This window comes from Loxodonta africana, chromosome 13 (assembly GCF_030014295.1).
Source record: "Loxodonta africana isolate mLoxAfr1 chromosome 13, mLoxAfr1.hap2, whole genome shotgun sequence".
Taxonomy (NCBI): Eukaryota; Metazoa; Chordata; class Mammalia; order Proboscidea; family Elephantidae; genus Loxodonta; species Loxodonta africana.
The window spans coordinates 13,163,829-13,181,494 of NC_087354.1; the positions used below are offsets into that span (position 1 = coordinate 13,163,829).

The 17,666-nt window shown below is 52.0% G+C and overlaps 1 protein-coding gene across 4 annotated transcripts in view; it reads right to left on the reverse strand.

Moving 5' to 3' along the window:
* Positions 1–2,946: 2,946 nt before the first annotated feature.
* The window catches only part of LRRK1 (leucine rich repeat kinase 1), a 161,037-nt gene continuing 146,317 nt past the window's right edge, over positions 2,947–17,666 (reverse strand). For all 4 annotated transcript variants that reach the window (XM_010593871.3, XM_064296241.1, XM_023553070.2 and 1 more), the window contains exons 30-34: positions 13,636–13,753; positions 12,124–12,240; positions 6,946–7,799; positions 6,214–6,315; positions 2,947–3,955 (exon numbers count right to left, since the gene is read on the reverse strand). In XM_010593871.3, the coding sequence (XP_010592173.1) occupies positions 3,778–3,955; positions 6,214–6,315; positions 6,946–7,799; positions 12,124–12,240; positions 13,636–13,753 (1,369 nt within the window). In that variant the 3' untranslated portion in view covers positions 2,947–3,777. The remainder of the gene's footprint in view (positions 3,956–6,213; positions 6,316–6,945; positions 7,800–12,123; positions 12,241–13,635; positions 13,754–17,666) is intronic.

Here is a 17,666-nt window from a genome sequence, read left to right on the forward strand (position 1 = left end):
GAGACCATGCCTATCCTGCTGCGTGTGGCTGGCCCCGCTCTCCCCTTCTTCACAAGGCTCCAGCCACCCCAGCCTTTTGCCTGTGCCCCACACAACAGACTCGGTCCCACCGCGGGGCCTTTGCCCTTCCCTCAGCCCTCCATGCAAATATCTCCTTTTCACCACCCAGGCCTCAGTGCTCCTGTGCCTGCAGGCCTTCCTCAGACTTCCTTACATTTAGCCCCTCAGTCATTAGCCACCAACTTCCTGATTTTATGGCCTTTCTAGCTCTGTTATTATCTCAGTGGTTTCTGTGTTTGCTGTCATCTCCACCCACTAGAAGTGAGCTCCTAAAAGCAGAGATTCTTGTATGTTTGATTGGCACTGTGTCCCAGAGACTAGAACAGTGCCTGGCACCTAGTAGATGCTCAAGAAATACTTGCTGACTGTTAAATCTTCGCCGACGTGAGGCTAGAAGACATTTTATTGCTGTCTTCCTAACTGTTGGGTGTTGATGTTTATGGGCCTGTGTGTTTTTGCAGTTAAATTGCCCATCCCTGTCCTTTACCTGTTTTCCTACTGGGTTTCCTCTTTCTTATTGGTGAGTTTGGGACAAATAATTAAATTTGGCCTTGTGTCTCTGGTTTACAACAGCCTGGGGAATTAAGGTGCTTTCTGTTTTTCTAAAATACCCAGGCTACACTTAACCAGCTGTTGTCGATCTGATTCCAACTCATAGTGACCCTACAGGATAGAGTAGAACTGCCCCATAGAGTTTCAAACTGCTGACCTTTTGGTTAGCAGCCATAGCTCTCAACCACTATGCCACTAGGGTTTCCAGGCTGCACTTAAACATGTGTAAATAAATAGGGGCTCCCATAGGCTCACCATGAGTCGGAATGGACTCCATGGCAATGGGTTTGGTTTTTTGGTTTATGTAGGCCCTACTCTACGGGGCAGTTCTACTCTGTCCTATAGCGTCACTATGAGTCGGAATCAGCTTGATGGCAGTGGGTTTGGTTTGGTTTTTGGTACCCTGGCAAAGGACCTCAGGAAGGGAGGGTCACGATGTAGTTGATCATGCATATTCATCGAATGGATTGATCGTAACTCTGCAGGAAGGCCCCAGTAATGCATATTCATTGAGACCCCAGCGACTAAGGGACCCTGGATCATGGCCTCTCTTTGGGGGTCCCTGGACCTCTCTCATCTATGCCCAGGAGAGAGTGCAGACCTGGCCTGATGCGTCTCTGCTTGTGTCCTTTCTGGTTATAATCAATGGGTAACTGTAGTACAGCTAATAGTCTCTGTGTTTTTTGAGAGTTGTTATAGGGAATTAACCAACCCACAGGGGCAATGAGCCAGCAGGGGCTGGCAGGATGGAGTCGATGTGCGTAGACCCAGCTCTGGGTGGTTGGCTGACAGAGAAAGGCTGCACGGGTGCTTGATGAAGCTTGTGACCTAGTCCCAGGGGGCCAGAGAGAGAGAGAGAGAGAGAGAGAGAGGGAGAGAGAGAGAGGGAGAGAGAGAGAGGGAGAGAGAGAGAGAGAGAGGCTGGTTGGTCTCAAGTGCAGGGAGCTGCACAGACTCCTGAGCCCATAGCTGGTCCGCAATGACCTGGACCTGAGTGGCCAGGGGTGTTTCCACCTGACTCTAGGTGGCTACGGACAGAGTAAGGAAGTGCCACGGATGTGGCTGGCAACCAGGAATGGAGAAGTGAGAAGGTGAAGCCTGGGTCCACTTTTACACGGCAATAGGATTCGTGCCGATTCTTCCCGTGCTGTTGCCTTCGCTCTTCCCACCTGCCCCTTTTTTAGCGCAGTACCTGCAGTAGGCACGAGCTCTTTGTGTACCAGATAAACGAGCTGTTGGTCTCTTGTTTGTGCTGCTGATACGTTTTCTCAGTGGATGGTGTACCTTACACTGGGTAACTTCCCCATATGAGTCTCTAATTTGTCTAATGTCAAGTTCATTAACTGGTTCCTATATGGATTCTAATCTTCGAGGGATGAAGTTCCCTTGAGCTGGATCGTGGTGACCTGAGGGAGGGCAAAGTGGTCTGTCCACAGGTGGCCTGAGCACAGGTGGCCTGGGCAAGGAGGGACAAGACCTGGTAAAGGAGGGGTGGGCCTCACCTTCCCCAGGCCCGTGATCAACAGTGTCTGTCTCTGCCCATGGGAACGGGGAAGCCTGCAGGCCGTGGCAGTGGCTTTTCTAGTGTCACTGTCTTCTAATCAACCTGAACGGACAGCCCTGGTGGTGGACCATCCTGGTGATGGGTGCTGGGGGCTTTCCTCTGGCTTTGTCTGTACTCAGACCTTGGGACCAAGATTGGGCTTGGGTGGCATAGAGGCCATGATGCCATTTTTACTGGGTCTGTTTATTTTCAGATAAATGGAGTCACATCTGAAGTTTGATTTTTGTATTTTAATCTTAGAAAAGTGCCAACAACTGGAACCATAGTGCAATCTCACCTTCAAGCACCTGTTCTAGGTTACCAGTTGCCAGGGAGTCGACTTCAACTCATGGCAACCCCATGTGTGTTGGAATAAACTGTGCTCCAGTGGCTAATTTTTCAGAAGTAGATTGCCAGACCTTTCTTCTGAGGTGCCACTGGGTGGACTCGAACCACCAACCTTTCATTTAGCAGCTGAACATATTGTTGGCACCTCCCAGGGCCTCTCTGTCTGGGTTAAGAAGCATCCACTGGTAACCCTGCTAAAGGTCTGGGTATGTGTGCACGTGTGTGTGATTCAGAAAAACTCTCTGCTGTCATACACGGCAGTCCCCGTTAACAACTTCACTTTTTACACTCCGCTGTGCATGTGTGCAGTAAATCTTCACCAAACGCATAATTTGGTCTAAGCCCCCTACGACATGATTTCACCACCAGCGGCCCAACCACTGAGATTATTACTTGATTTTTTTAAGTGATAAACAAGATTATTACGTGCAAACAAACAGAGCTTGTGTTCCAGCTGCATCCGAGTTTATTTTTCAAAGCTATAAACACAGGCCCGTTCCGGAGTTCTCATTTATCTTGTATACAAAGAGCTTGTGCCTTTTGTGGCTGGAGAAGAATGTAAAGAGCCGAGAGGGGCCCCGGCACCGGCTCCTCTGGGCCTCCTGGCTGTGTCAGTCAAAGGAATGCATTCATCTGCGGGTTGGGCAGTGCTCCTGCCAAGGGTCCATTGGGGGCTTTCCCACACAGTACTCTCTGGAGCGAGGGACATCCGATCTCAGACTGCCGAGCCAGACCCCCAGGCCCCGGGGACATAGGAGTCTTGTGAACCATGCTGAGAGCCCTGGGGCCATGGAGGGAAAGGGGCAGGGGCCATGGCCCTCCTCCTGCCCTGCCCTGAACGCTACCCGATTGAGGGCCTCTAGTGTAATTCCATCCCAGACCTGGGGGACAAAATTGGGCAGGCCAGCTATGCTATGAAGGCCGGGCCCCCCTCTGCTGTGACCCAGTCCTGAGCAGGGCCTCCCCAAGGCCCCTGGCTGGGGGAGGCTGTGGTGGCACCCCTGGCGAGTTCCCACCTTCTCCCCTTTGGGATGTAAAACCAGGAACGGGGTCGGGGGGGCGGCGGCGGGGGAGGCCAGGGCTGCCCAGCAGACTCTGCCCTAGTGAACTGGACCACCCTGAGCCCCCGCCTGGCTGGTAGCTTCCCAGCAGCTCCCAGCAGCAGGCGGTTTGGGAGAACTCAGTCCATCTTCTGGTCCCTGAGGGCTGCAGGCCTGGCTGGAGTGGTCAGGCTACACCCAGCCAGCCAGCCTCGTGCTGGCCTTCCCCAGGAGCTACCTTCTTTTGCGTGTGTAGTTCTCCAGGCGGCCCAGCTCTTCGTAGGACTGGTAGAAAATGTCGAACTCCCTGGCACCCCAGGCCCTCCAGACAGCCAGGCACCACTCTGAGTTCTCATTTTCAAAGCCACACACCACAGTGTCCTTCGCCACCACGGCCGCATCCACCAGCACCCTGCAGAGAGAAGGGGTCTGTGTGAATCTGCAGGGCTGGCCGGGCCAGGACCCCCCTGCACCATGTGGGGGTGGGCTGCACATGGAAGGGGCATCCGTGCAGCCCCGCTGGGCACCTTGGATGCGTCCATGGTCTGTTCCGCCCTCCCTGTGGTCAGCCTGCAGGCTCACGAGGTCTATAGACCTGCTAAGGGTGTCACTTCACACTCATGGGGACTGTCAGGCCTCTGACACCACCAGAGGGCATTCTCTGTGACCCAGTGCCCATGAGAAACCTCACCTCTTGACCGCCTGCTGACAAATGGCCCTGACAACTGCTGCTTTAGCTCAGGCCCCTACCACTGTGTCCCATGTCATTCTCCCTTGCTAAGCTTCATGTGCTCAGGAAACGCAGGGCAACATATTAAAACAGACACACCTGCCGCCAAAAAGCCATCATCTATTTACATTTTTTTGGAGGCCATGGATGTTGTGAATGACATGTGTATACCACCATTTCCCTCTGGGCCCCAATGGACAGCCCCCCTCAGCCTCCCTGGCCTAGGTGTTGCCACGGCGGGGACCTGAGGCCCACCTCCCTCCAAGCCCAGCAAGCTCGCGTGGTCCACCCCTCCTCGCCTGCCCACGTGTCCTTGCCTGGTGCCTTATACATCATGGTATGAGTGATAGCCAGTGGCAGAGCCTGGCCTCCCGATCCAGGCTCTCTCTAGCTTGCATATGATATAACAGACCAAACCCGTTGCTGTGAAATTGATTCTGACTGGTGGAGACACCACATGTTACAGGGTAGAACTGCTCTATAGGGTTTTCTTTGCCGTAATCTTGGCAGAAGCAGATTGGTAGGCCTTTTTCCCGCTGGGTGGGTTCAAAAATGCCAAACCTTTCATTTAGTTGTGGAGCGCAAACTGTTCACGCCACCAGGGACCTTTACGTGGTGGACACTTGCTAGCTATTAGCGGAGGGCTTGAAGGTCTCAAAAAGCTGGTGGGCCCAGGTTGCAGGCTTTTTGGCCAGGCAGCTTGGCCTCTTGCTGGGCATAGCAAACGTGCCTGGCTCTTGGTAAAACCCAGTGTGGGGAAGTGAATAGAAAAAAATACCAGGTGACGATTCAGGGACATTGCTGGGAGGCAGGGTGAGCTCAACAGACCTGGGCTCTGCCAAGCACTTGCTCCTGAGTGCCCACCTGCAACCAGGGAGTACGTCAGCCCCAGGTCGCCACCCACAGACTCAGCTGGGCTCGGAGTCAACCCTGATCTTGCTTCTACAAGCCCACCCTGGGCAAGGGTCACTGGCCCCAGTGACCCCCTTAGGAAGCTGCTTGCTGGCAGCGAGAGTGGAACTGCCACGTATGTTCCCTCTGTCATTGTCTTGCTCTGGGGGAAATGGCCACATGGGATTTCTCCAATCCCCTTGGTTCCACCTAAAATAAAAGCCAACTGATTCACTAGCAGACACGGTGAGAATTCACACTATGAAGAAACAGACCCAGGGTCATGTGGAAGTGCTCCAACACACACATGCACACACAGACACATGCACACAAACACATACATGCACACAGGCAGAGAAACACACAGACACACGTGTCTGCATTGCGGGGCTTTCCATGAGGAAGACTTACTGCATGTGGCCCAGCAGCTGGCGGGTAGGGAGTAAACACTACTGGCTGCTGAGGACCCTGGAACTGCTGCCTGTGGGCATGCGTCGCCCAGACTCACACATCTCCCCAGCCTCGTATACGTGTCCTAGACAGACTGTCCTGGCCCGGCACAGCCCCGGCAGTGCAGTCTGGCACCTCTCCTGGTAGAATCCACCAGCAGATGGGGAGAGAGCTGGGGCTGAGCCCCAGGCTTGGGGATGGCACAGGTGGGGTGTGCTGTACAGACTGAGCCCCGCCTGGTGCAGTCTGGGCACCTCGGGAAGGGCTCTCCTATTTGGAACGAGGGACAGTCAATCACCTGGATCCGCATTTCAACTGCAGTTAAACTCGGGCCCTGGAGACATGCTCCAGGTGGGGCACCTGGTACACAGGTGCACTGAGCACCCCAGAAACAGGTACCTATGACTGGTGGTGGATGCTCAGACTCAGCTGGCATTTGCTGAGACCTAGCAGCTGCCCAGGTGGCCCCATCTCACACTCTCTTTGCCTTAGGGGCCAGTTGGTGGCTGCTGACGTTTAGTCGTGGGAATGAGAAGGCAGAGAGGCCGTTCCGCAGGGACCAGGAGGAGAGCTCCAGGTTCCCGATGCCCCCGCCTTACCCGTGTGGGTTCAGTTCTCGGGCCTTCAACACGGCAATGACGCGGCCCCGCTGGGCGCCTGACTCCTTCTCCAGGCCAATGATGATAACATCTCCACCACGCCTAAGAAACCGAAACCGAAAAGGGGAAACATTTGTGCACGGCCGGCCTTCCCAGGGAAAATGGATCGGGTGTGCAGAAAAGCATGTAACAAATGTGCCGGCTCTGCTCAGGGATTGAGTTACCGAGAGGGCACAGAAGCCGAGGCTGGGAAGAAGTTTCCCAGTAGGAAACTTAATCTCCAACAGCCGCGGTTCTCGTTTTGTTGTACTTGAGTGCTCTGGCAGGGAGATGAGCTTTGGTGCCACCTTATTATAAAATCTGCTCAAGACACTGCTCCAGATTCCAAAACGGGGTAAAGCCCTCGTAGAAGAACAGCGCTTGATGGGCCTCAATGCTACCTTTAAAGAAGCCTTCCCAGTGCCATCACGTTGAATCTGACTCCTGGCGACCCTATGTGTGTCAGAGTAGAACTGTGCTCCATAGGGTTTTCAATGGGTGAGTTTTCAGAAGTAGATTGCCAGGCTTTTCTTCTGACATGCTTCTGGTGGACTCAAACTGCCAGTCTTTCAGTTAGCAGCCAAGCACTTAAATGTCTGCATCACCCAGGGACTCCAAAGAAGCCCCAGGGCCCCTCACTCTGTCCCACTGCTCAGTGTGGCCTCTGCAGGTGTGTCAAGTTGGGTAACTTACCTGGGGACCCAAATGAGGTCTCTCACAGCAAGGATCTTCACGGCCTGCAGGTGCTGACTGAAGGCGTCCCCGTCCACGGGGCTCAGCTCCTGCTCAGATCGATCCGAACAAGCGCCAGGCTCGTGCGGCTGATCCAAGTCCTCGTAGTCAGTGGAGGAGACGGGCACGCTGGAAGAGCTCACCGGGGAGCTGGGCAGGCTGGCGGGGGACCAGGCGGCCCGGCGGGGTGGGGAGGAGGAGTAGGAGGACATGGAGCAGTAGTCAGTCAGCGAGTCCTGGTGGGCCAGGATCTGCGTGCCAAGCTCCTTGCTATATATGATGCTCACATCCGCCAGGCCGTCCCCCTCCAGCTCCTGCGGGCCTGCCGCGGGGCAGCCGGGGGAATCCGGGCCTGCGGGGCGGACCGGGAACATGTCCCGCAGGGGGTTGGGGTCTCCACAGAAGTACCGGGCGCACAGCTGGTAGGTGGCCGAGTGGTACATGACCAAAGAGTTGGCCTTGTCGTCCAAGCACCAGACCACCTCCTCACCCCTGCACTCGGAGCTGCACACGATGGAGGTGACCACCGACGGGGCAGAATAGGGCTCCAGCCGTCGGCGGATTTCCAGGGCGGTGCAGTCGATGACCAGCAGGCCCGGCCCGTTGCTGTACCAGACCTCGGAGCCGCTGTTGACCACTTCCATAGCCTTCACGGGGTAGGGGTTCTGCCGCGCATCCTCGTCCGAGATGCTGAACTTGGACCTGTTGGCCGTGTGGGAACACAGGTAGCAGAAGCTGTCGCCTGGGGCACCCCGCGTCACGGGAAACACAGCCACCAGCCCGTCTGACAGGCCTGCCAACACCAGGTAGGAGTTCTGTGGGGAGAGGACAGTGAAACGGATCATTTCACACCCTCCAGGGCAGAAACAAGGTGGCCTTGAGATGCGGCTCCACGTACCTGAGGCACCAGACACACATTCCGAGTAAGGCCTTTTGATTTTTTTAACTACCGCTTGGTATTTTCCTTTTCTTTCTTTTTTAAAATAATTACTCATTATTTTTTATTAAGTCCCCATTTTCCCCTTCCCCTACCCCTGGTAACCACTAATGAACACTGGTCTCCATGCTTCTGCCTACTCTAGATATGTAAGTGAGATGTACGCTATTTGTCCTTTGAGTCTGCCTTATTTTACTCGGCACAATGTTTTCAAGGTTCGTCCATGTTGTAACAGGTATTAGAACCTTCTTTCTCTTTATGGCTGAATATTCCATGTACATGGTATATTTTGTTTATACATTCATCTGTTGATGGACACTCGGGTGGTTTCCACCTTCTGGTTATTGTGAATAATTGTTGTTAGGTGCCAATGAGTCGGTTTTGACTCATAGCAACCCCATGTACAACAACAAAACATTGCCTGGTCCTGCGCCATCCTCACAATTGTTGCTATGTTTCAGCCTATTGTTACAGCCATTGTACCAATCCATCTTGTTGAGGGTCTTCCTCTTTTCTGCTGACCCTCTACTTTACTAAGCATGATGTCCTTCTCCAGGGAATGGTCCCTGCTGATAACATGTCCAAAGTATGTGAGATGGAGTCTCACTATTCTCGTTTCTAAGGAACACTCTGGCTGTACTTCTTCTAAGACAGACTTGTTTGTTCTTTTGACAGTCCACGGTATATTCGATATCCTTTGCCAACATCATAATTCAAAGGTATCGACTCTCCTTTGGTCTTCCTTACTCATTGTTCAGGTTTTGCATCTATATAAAGGGACTGAAAATACCATGGCTTGGGTCAGGTACATCTTAGTCTTCAAGGCGACATCTTCACTTTTTAATAAAGAGGTATTTTGTAGCAGATTTGCCCAGTGCAATACATCGTTTGATTTCTTGACTGCTGCTTCCAGGGGCTTGTGAATAATGCTGCAGTGAACACTAGTGTACAAATAATCTGTTTGAATTTCTGATTTCAATTCTTTTGGGTATATACCTAGGAGCAGAATTGCTGGGTCATATGGTAATTCTATGTGTAAGTTTTTGAGGACCTGCCACACTGTTTTCCACAGTGGCCGCACCATGTTAGAGCCCTACCAGCCCTGCACAAGGGCTGGTTTCTCCACATCCTTGCGGCACAGCAAGCCTCTTGTTAAGGTCGGGGCTGCCTATAGGAGGTTCTGGACGTGCTTCCCAATGAGGTGCAGAAGGCCCAGAAGAGCAGCTCCTCGCCTCCCTGCCGGGAGCACAAAAAAACCATGCCTTGGAAGAGCCTGGCCCCAGCCCCCAAGAAGGGTGTGTGTGTCACCTGGCCCTGGGGCCACTTTTGCTCAGGCCAGGCTGGCTTCCTAGCAGTACAAGCACCAGGGAGCTGCCTTCTACTCAAGGGATCAGCCTGTCACCTAATCATCAGGGATCTCCTCCAAAGGTGGGACGCTTCCATCCACTGCTTCCTGTCTGTAGCACCCATGACACGGGGCACTCCATGAAAGCGGGAACTGTGTTGGCGTCCCTGGCTAAATGTGATGTTTTAGGCCAGACCACAGGCAATTACAAAGGCTTTGCCTGGCAGGCCTCGGGGAGAAGCTGCCCGTCCGCACCAGACCGGGTGCACAGCTGCAGTAGGGCTGCCTCTGAAGGGAGCTCCTCAAGGACTCAGGCCCCCAGCCATGCTCTTAGGCACGTCTACATTCCTAGCCCAGACACCTCCATACAGGGCCTTCTTAACGGGACGTGACTGAGGTTTTTCTCAGGCGCCTCTGCTGAGACCTCCTTGTGAGGAGGAGAAACCCTGAGACCCGTTTCCCCATGCTGATTCATACACAGCACTTTTCCACCCTGGCCCTTCACCCTCTCCCTCCCTATTACCCCTGGGTCCATAAAACCATGGGAGCCTTTTGTTCAGGACTCCTTTGGTATGGAGGCATCCCCTGTCTACAATGGCCCACCTGGCCCTCACCTGGCGCTGTTCCATGGGGAAAATAGAACAGGGGGAGTAGGTGTTTTCTCTGGATTAGCCTCTTGCTTTATACAATCACAATGGGTGCAGAAAGGCGTGACTGTTGTCTCCATTGGCTATGGTGACACCTGGCAGCCCAGCTCACTCAGCTCACCTCTTAACAGTGCCCATCACTGTACCCGCCTGGCACAGGAAAGGACCGAGTCCCATGAACCTCTGTGACCTAGGACCCCACGTGGTTTTCAGCATCTAGTAGACAGAACGTGTTTGCTGACCTGATTCACCAAGGAATTGCTTCCACCTCCTAACAGACTTGCACGTGGCACTTCCAGCCCTCCGTGCCTGTATTCCCAACTCACTGTATTAGCTCTGAAATGCCTGTTGACCAGCTGACATTGATGAGGCCCTTGGCGTGCCTCCCCTCTCCCCCCCCAAGAAGCATGAGCTCTCTACATCCACCAGAGGTCACCGGGCAGAGGCCGAGGGGGCAGGGACAGTGCTGAGTGCCTGGCCCCATCCCAAGGGCTCCTGCGTGTCCGTGCAGAGCGTGGCACAGAGTGTAGCTTGGCAGCTTGGCAGCCAAGCTGGGTGGGGTGTGGGGTAGGGCAGAGTTCCCTAAGAGCAGAGCTGAAGCCTGGATGTGAGCAGGGAGCCAGGCCCTGTGCCAGCAAGGGTGAGCGACAGAAAGACTCCTTGTTGGGAGCTCGGGAGGTGGGACCATTCAGGGTAGCGGGGCACCGCAGCCTCCAGCTCAACAGCGAGGTCAACAAACCCTAAGAAAATTTCTCGAAATCCATCGTTGGGATTTCAGGGAAAGAAAGCAGCCAAGGAAAACAGGAGCAGAGGCTCTTTTGGGGTCCCCAGCTCCGGGTCCTGGCATGTGTGAACGTGCGCCTGCAAGGGTGCCACAGCCATGCACAGGTAGGCCCGCACAGAGCCGGCTTTATCCCCTCTGCTGCGACGAGGAGGAGCCCTGGCCCGGGCTCTGGCCAGCAACGGCCTTCAACACTGCTTTGTGTGTGCCGCGTGCAGGAGCAGCGCCAGTCTGGAGCTGCCCACCTCACCCGTGGGCCAGAGAGAAACCACTCTAAGGCTAACCTCATAAGCTGCTGCTTCTTTTTTTAAGAAATGGAACTGGAGGTGGGTGGAGAGAAGAACATGTATATTTTGCTACTGTCAGGAGGCAAGAATAAGGTTCTCATCAACAAGGGCCAGCTTCAAGCAGGCACCAGGCCAAAGGCCTCATGTGTGTGAGGCCTCGAGATCCTTCTCACAATGCCTTGTTAGCCCCACTTTACAGATGGGAAAACTGGGATTGGATGATGTAGTTGGCATATTTTAATGGAGCAATGCTCTGTTCCTTGAGATGGAGTTCTCAGAGTCAGTGAGCATTCACTCACTCACTCACCCTCCTGGAGTGCCCCCCTAGGCACAGAGTGTGCAAGCTGCAAGAAGGAGTGCAAGTAGGGCCTGTGGAGTGAGGGGCACAGTGGCAGTGCCCCCACAGAGGGGCCAGGACCCTGCAGTTGATCTTGAGAACTGAGCGGAGGCGGTCTGGGGCAGGAGTGTGTGTGGGGAGGCCTGAGGGCCCCACGCTGAGAGTGGGCACGGTATGTGGAGGGGGCGAGGGGCCACCTGGGGGGAGCCTGGTGGCTCACAGAGGCCAGGTCCTGGGCTGGAGTGGCACCACTGGGCATTTCCCATGAGAGGTTAAGGCTCAAAGGTGGAGGGAAGGAGTATGCGGGGACACAGAAAACAGAGAGGTGGGCCTGGGACTGGCAGTGAGCACTCGGAGGAGGCAGAGCTGTTGGGGAGGGAGGCCCAGTTGCCAACCAACTGGGCAGGAGCTGGGCCTGCAGGACCTGGCGATTAGCTGGGCACAGGGAGGAGTGGACCTGGGCAGGTGGGGAAGGGGCTCAGCTTGCTCCAGCAGGCACCTGTTCTTTGCCCCCAGGGGAAAGCTGGCTCACCAGAACCAGGGCTGTGGGTTGCATGTGGAAAGCAAGCTTTTCATGAAGCCCTTAGTTGTAAGGGTCACATTGGTTTCCACAAGATGGGAGGGCACTAAGTGAGGGCCCAGGTCTGCTATGACTCATCCTCCCTTCCAAGGGTGACTCTGGCCTAGACTTGGTGGTCCAGAGTGTGTGGCTCAACTGCCCCCTCTCCCTGCTTCTCCTTATAGCCACAGGCCGTTCCCACCCAAACTGGAACACCCCACCTGCCCACCTTCCCCCTGACTTCACCTTTTTTATAACAGGTACTGCCAGGAAACAGGTGACCACGGCCGGAGTGTCCAGGGCCCTCTGGGGTATGTTCAAAGGACACATGCCCTTGAGGCTGTAGATGTAGATCTTCTGGTCCTGCAGAGGGGAGCATGTGTGTGAGCCTGGCTTTGGAAAGGTCTGAAAAATGCCTAGAGAAATTTTCTAGGGGGCCACTTGGTCTTGGGGGTCCCCTTTGTGCTTTAAAAAGTAACATGGCTTGAGGCTTTCTAGATTGCTGTTTACGAGTATTTCTGTTCTTTCGTAGAAAATTTGAAAAATACTGAACGGTCTATAGAAGACAATTAAAATCACCCACAATCCAGAGAAGACTACTATTGGGATTTGGGGGGCATGTCCTTTTGAAAGTTTTCTGAGGCATTTGTGTGTGTGCGCATTACAGACAAAAGTGGGACCACACCACGCTGGTGCTCACTTTCCATGTCATGTCATGGTACACAGGAAGCAGAGCCCCCATCCTGACCCATTCCAGGACACGGTGGTACCTCAGCCTCCCGCCTGGCTGTCACGTGGGGGTACCCTCAGCCTCCCACCCAGCTGTCACCTGAGGGCACCCTCAGCCTCCTGCCTGGCTGTCACATGGGGGTACCCTCAGCCTCCCACCCGGCTGTCACCTGAGGGCACCCTCAGCCTCCTGCCTGGCTGTCACGTGGGGGTACCCTCAGCCTCCCACCCGGCTGTCACCTGAGGGCACCCTCAGCCTCCTGCCTGGCTGTCACGTGGGGGTACCCTCAGCCTCCCACCCGGCTGTCACCTGAGGGCACCCTCAGCCTCCTGCCTGGCTGTCACGTGGGGGTACCCTCAGCCTCCCACCCGGCTGTCACCTGAGGACACCCTCAGCCTCCCACCCGGCTGTCATGCAAGCGTTCCTGCATTTGGCTAATCTCCTGCTGTTTGATGTTCAGACTTATCAAGTTTCACTGCTACGTATTATACCGGGATAAACATTCGTACAAACATGCTTCTCTCTGTGTGTGTCTTGATTATTAGAATAAATTGTTAAGACGGAAATGACCGTGGCTCAAGTGGTATGAACATGTTTGTGATTTTGCAGACACACTTGAACTGTACTTGCAGACTGCCATCCAGAAAGGTCGTGCCCGTTCCTGCCCCATGAGCAGCTTCTGAGCACTTGTCTTCCTGCAGACCTCTCTGGACTGCTCAGGAGACGGTTATTGGGAACAAAGTCACTTCACCAACCTACTGGGCGCTTGCCCTTTGCTGAGATTGCTTCCCTGATAATTATCACGGCTGAGCCCTGGCCACCAACAGCCAGGTAGCTCAGGGCTGGCTCTGCATTAAAATGAATGGCATTGCCCCAGGAACTAACAGGTGATGAGCTGGGGTGGGTGCTAAAATTTTATTCGATGTTTATCTGAAATTCAAATTTACCTGGGTGACCTGTGTTTTTACTTGCTAAGTCTGGCTACCCCTGCTGAAGATGCAGCCCTGACAAGGCCCCAGAGACCTTACCTCGGTTGCTGTCCACAGGGAGCTCTGGACCTTGAGCTGGCAACTCAGTCTCATCCCGGCACAGCTCATCCTCTGCACTTCCAGAAGGCCCTTCTCTGTGTTCACCACCGTGTAGTTCCTACAGTTGGTGACAGTTGTGTGGTTAGTTCACGGTGGTCTGGAATGGCTTCGCAGGAGGACACCAGGCCTCATCTACACCTGGAACCCAGGCCACTGGGAGTACCTGGTCACGTTCTGAGAGAATCAGGCATGGCAGGGCAGGGCTGGGTTCTGCCACATGGTGTCCCTGCGCAGCGCGGGCAGAGAAATGCAATTCCCAAGGGAAGAAACAATCTTTTTCTGTGACCTTGGAGGGTTCAGAAAGTTGCTCCCATTACCCTCATCTCTGGCCATAGCCTCTCCCACCCACTCCTCCCCACCCCAGGCATGAGGGGAGCCCCTTGCCAGAAAATTAGACAAAGCCGAGGCTGAAGACAACGCGGGTGAATTTCAGAGTAGACTGGAGCTGGGGCCTCAAAGTGTGCCCCCCAACATGGGTGCTTTGTGGGCTAACAGGAAACTGCTGTATACCAAAAGCCGGCTGTTGGCTCACTGGCTATTGGCTTACGGGCACCGCCACCTGTCATTGCTGGCCCCCACATGCCCAGTGCTCTCTAAGCTCAGTGCCCAGTGTACAGAAGGGGAAACTGAAGCTGGGCGGAGTCGGGGGTTAAGGTGCTTACCCTAAACCACACAGTGCTTTTCCCTAGTCTAAGTTAAGTTTGTGGACAGTAGTTCTCGGTTTTAATTTTCTCCAGCCATTACATCTTGGAAACACTTGCCATTATTGGAAACCCTGGTGGTGTAGTGGTTAAGAGCTATGGCTGCTAACCAAAAGCTTGGCAGTTTGAATCTACCAGGCGCTCCTTGGAAACTCTATAGGGCAGTTCCACTCTGTCTTACAAGGGTCGCTACGAGTTGGAATCAACTCAACGGCAGTGGGTTTGGTTTTTGGGTTGTCATTATTAAATGATATTTGTATCTGCCTTTGCAGATGACAGAAATGAGTGAAAAAACGGCAAACAAAACCTTTTTTCGTAGTTACATCTTTCCACATTTTTTCAGCCTTTTTCCTATGCATTAAAAAAAAATAAAATTAGGGTATTATAAATATTTTTGAAATGCACTTTGAGTATCGCTTATGCTTCTTGCTTGAATGTGGGTTAATGACAATTTATAACTTGAGAAATAGTGTTGCCATTAGCTGCCATGGAGTCAGCCTCGATCTCTTGGAGACCCCACGCACAATGGAATGAAATGCAGCCTAGTCCTGCGCCATCCCCAAGATGGGTTGCAGGTCAGATCGTTACGATCCATAGGGTTTTCACTAGCTGATTTTTGGAAGTAGACAACTAGGCCTCGCTTCCTAGTCCACCTTAGTCTGGAAGCTCCATGGAAACCAGCTGAGCTTCACAGCAACACGAAAGCCTCCACTGACAGATGGGTGGGGGCTATGTATGAGATGCACTGGCTGGGAGTTGAACCCAGGTCTTCCACATGGAAGGAGAGAATTCTACCACTACCAAAGACTTTAACATTAATTTTGAACAATTTTAAAAGTACAGAAAGTCACACGAATTTTGTCATATTTTGTTATCCTATTTATCTGCTCATTTTCCATTTCTTCCCTTCTCATTTCTATCCTTAATTACAGATTGATCTTGAAAACCTCTTCATGCTCACTCCCCCAGTATCCCTGCCCTTCAAGTTCTGGGCAGAACCACCACTGTGAAGCTGCTGCTTCTCCAAGCTGATGGTGGCTTTTTAAAAGCCCTCACAGGTTCCAGAAAGAGGCCTCCTCCTTCTCTTCGAGACGAGCTTTCTCTGCCCTGCACAGGGCTACCTTCGCTGTCCTGTGTAAGTCTGTAAGTCTGACAAGTCAAAGCGACAGCAGGTGGGCGAAGCCTCATGGACATCCCTGGGGGTCAACATTGATCTGCAACCCTGGGTATTTCCTTAGGAAACATTCCTACAATTAGACTTACTGGGTCAAAGACTAACAGCATCTTTAAGGCACTTGATTAAAAAAAAAGTTGCCATTGATTTGAGTCCAACTCATGGCGATCTCACGTGTGTCAGATCAGAACTGTGCTCCACAGGATTTTCAGTGGCTGATTTTTTTTTGAAGGAGATCACTAGGCCTTTCTTCCAAGGTGCCTCTGGGTGGACTCGAATCTCCAACCTTTTGGTTAGCAGCAGCTGTTTGCTCCACCCAGGGACTCCAAGACAACTGATACTCAATAAGGACAAATTTTCAGACATACGTGCAAATATGCACGCTTACCAGCAGAGTGACAAATTCATATTTCTTTGATTACTACTGAATGTTAACAATATGTTTATTGTCCTCTATTTACCTTCTTCAAAAATACTCATGGTCCTTGAGTATTTTACTATTGAGATTATTTTTTTTTCATTGATTTGTTAAGAATCCTTTAAATAAAAAGATAATAACTTTCTGGGGCAACAGAGAAAGGAGAGCCAGGAATAGGGGAAGGAAATGGGATGTATGGCTAATTGTGTCCATGAACAAATGTCTCCTTTGCCATGAGACCAGAATTGAATGGTACATGGCTACCGTTATTCAATGTTTTGATCAAAGATTCTGTAGAAGAATCCTGATCCAAAGGGGGTCAAAGCAGAACAGAATTTTAAATTCTCATGGAATCCAGACTTTGTGGAGCCATGGAGGCTGGATGAACCCCTGAAACTACTGCCCTGAGATAATCTTTAATCCATAAGCTAAAAACATTCTCTGAAATCTTCTTAAAACCAAACAATAGTTTAGCTTAACTAATAAAGAATGTCTGCCTTGAGCATCGTGCTCTTTTAAGATCTATATGGGATCAAACTGATAACAACAACTGGAAAGAAGAGATAGAAAACTTAGAGACCAGTAAGTTTATGTTAAAAAAAATTAAGTTTATGTTAACGGGGGAAAATTCAGAGAAGGAAGGTGAGAATGGTGGCACAGTTTGAAGTGTATTCAATGCTCACTGAACTGCACGTGCAGCAATTGTTGAATTGGTGGATGTCCTGCTGTGTATACTCTCAACAAAAACAACAACAAAAGAACTATTGCAAAAAGTTCATATTATAGCAGATATCAAACGATATGGACAAGAGGGGACTTGTAGATATAGGCCTTCCAGGTTGAGTTTATGCTTTTTGGCATTATTTTTTGTGGGGGAGGGCTTCAATTCACATTATAAGATATACTGTACTTTAATCAGTTTCTACGGTCTCAGGCGACAGTTCTGACTTGAAATAAAATTTCTGCCAAATTAAAAAAGATAATAACTTGTACTTTTCTATATTTGTTTAAAATAGTCTGCATAGTATGTTTAGTTAGTAAATACTGATGGAGAACTTAGGAAAACGTATTCAGCTTTATTTTTTGTATACTGGTGGGCATCTTGATTTTGTTTTACACGTACAATTAGGTTTTTTATTTGTGCAAGTACTTCATTTTCATGGTAAAATATATGGCCATATTTCCTGGTATCCTGAGACTGGGGCGTTCCAGCCAAAGCATTATGAGTTTTGGACGGTCTGCTCTGAAGGAGTCTGAAAACCACTGAGTTGTCATTTGAACGGGAGGGCTCAGGCCCGGGGAATCAGCTCCTGCCTTCCCTCCCTCCCCCCTTCATCTTTTTAAAGTAGAAGATGGTACAGGACCATGCACATCCTCACTGCCCAGTTTCAGAAATTCTATCAGCTTGCAGTCAATTTGATTTCATTGATATCCCACCCACTTTCCCTTCTCCCCAGATTGTTTTGAAGCAAATCCCCAAACTGTCATTTCGTCTGTGATGACGACGTACACTGGCCAACGCGGAAGGCTCTCGTCATCATGGCGGTTTCTTGGTGATTTCAATGTCTTTGATACTGTTTTTTCAAACCTTGGCCTCTCACTCTTTCCTCAATAAGTCCGTCCCCAATCTCTGTCAGTCGCCCCCTCCCAAGGCTCCCCCCCCAGTGCCTGTCTCCAC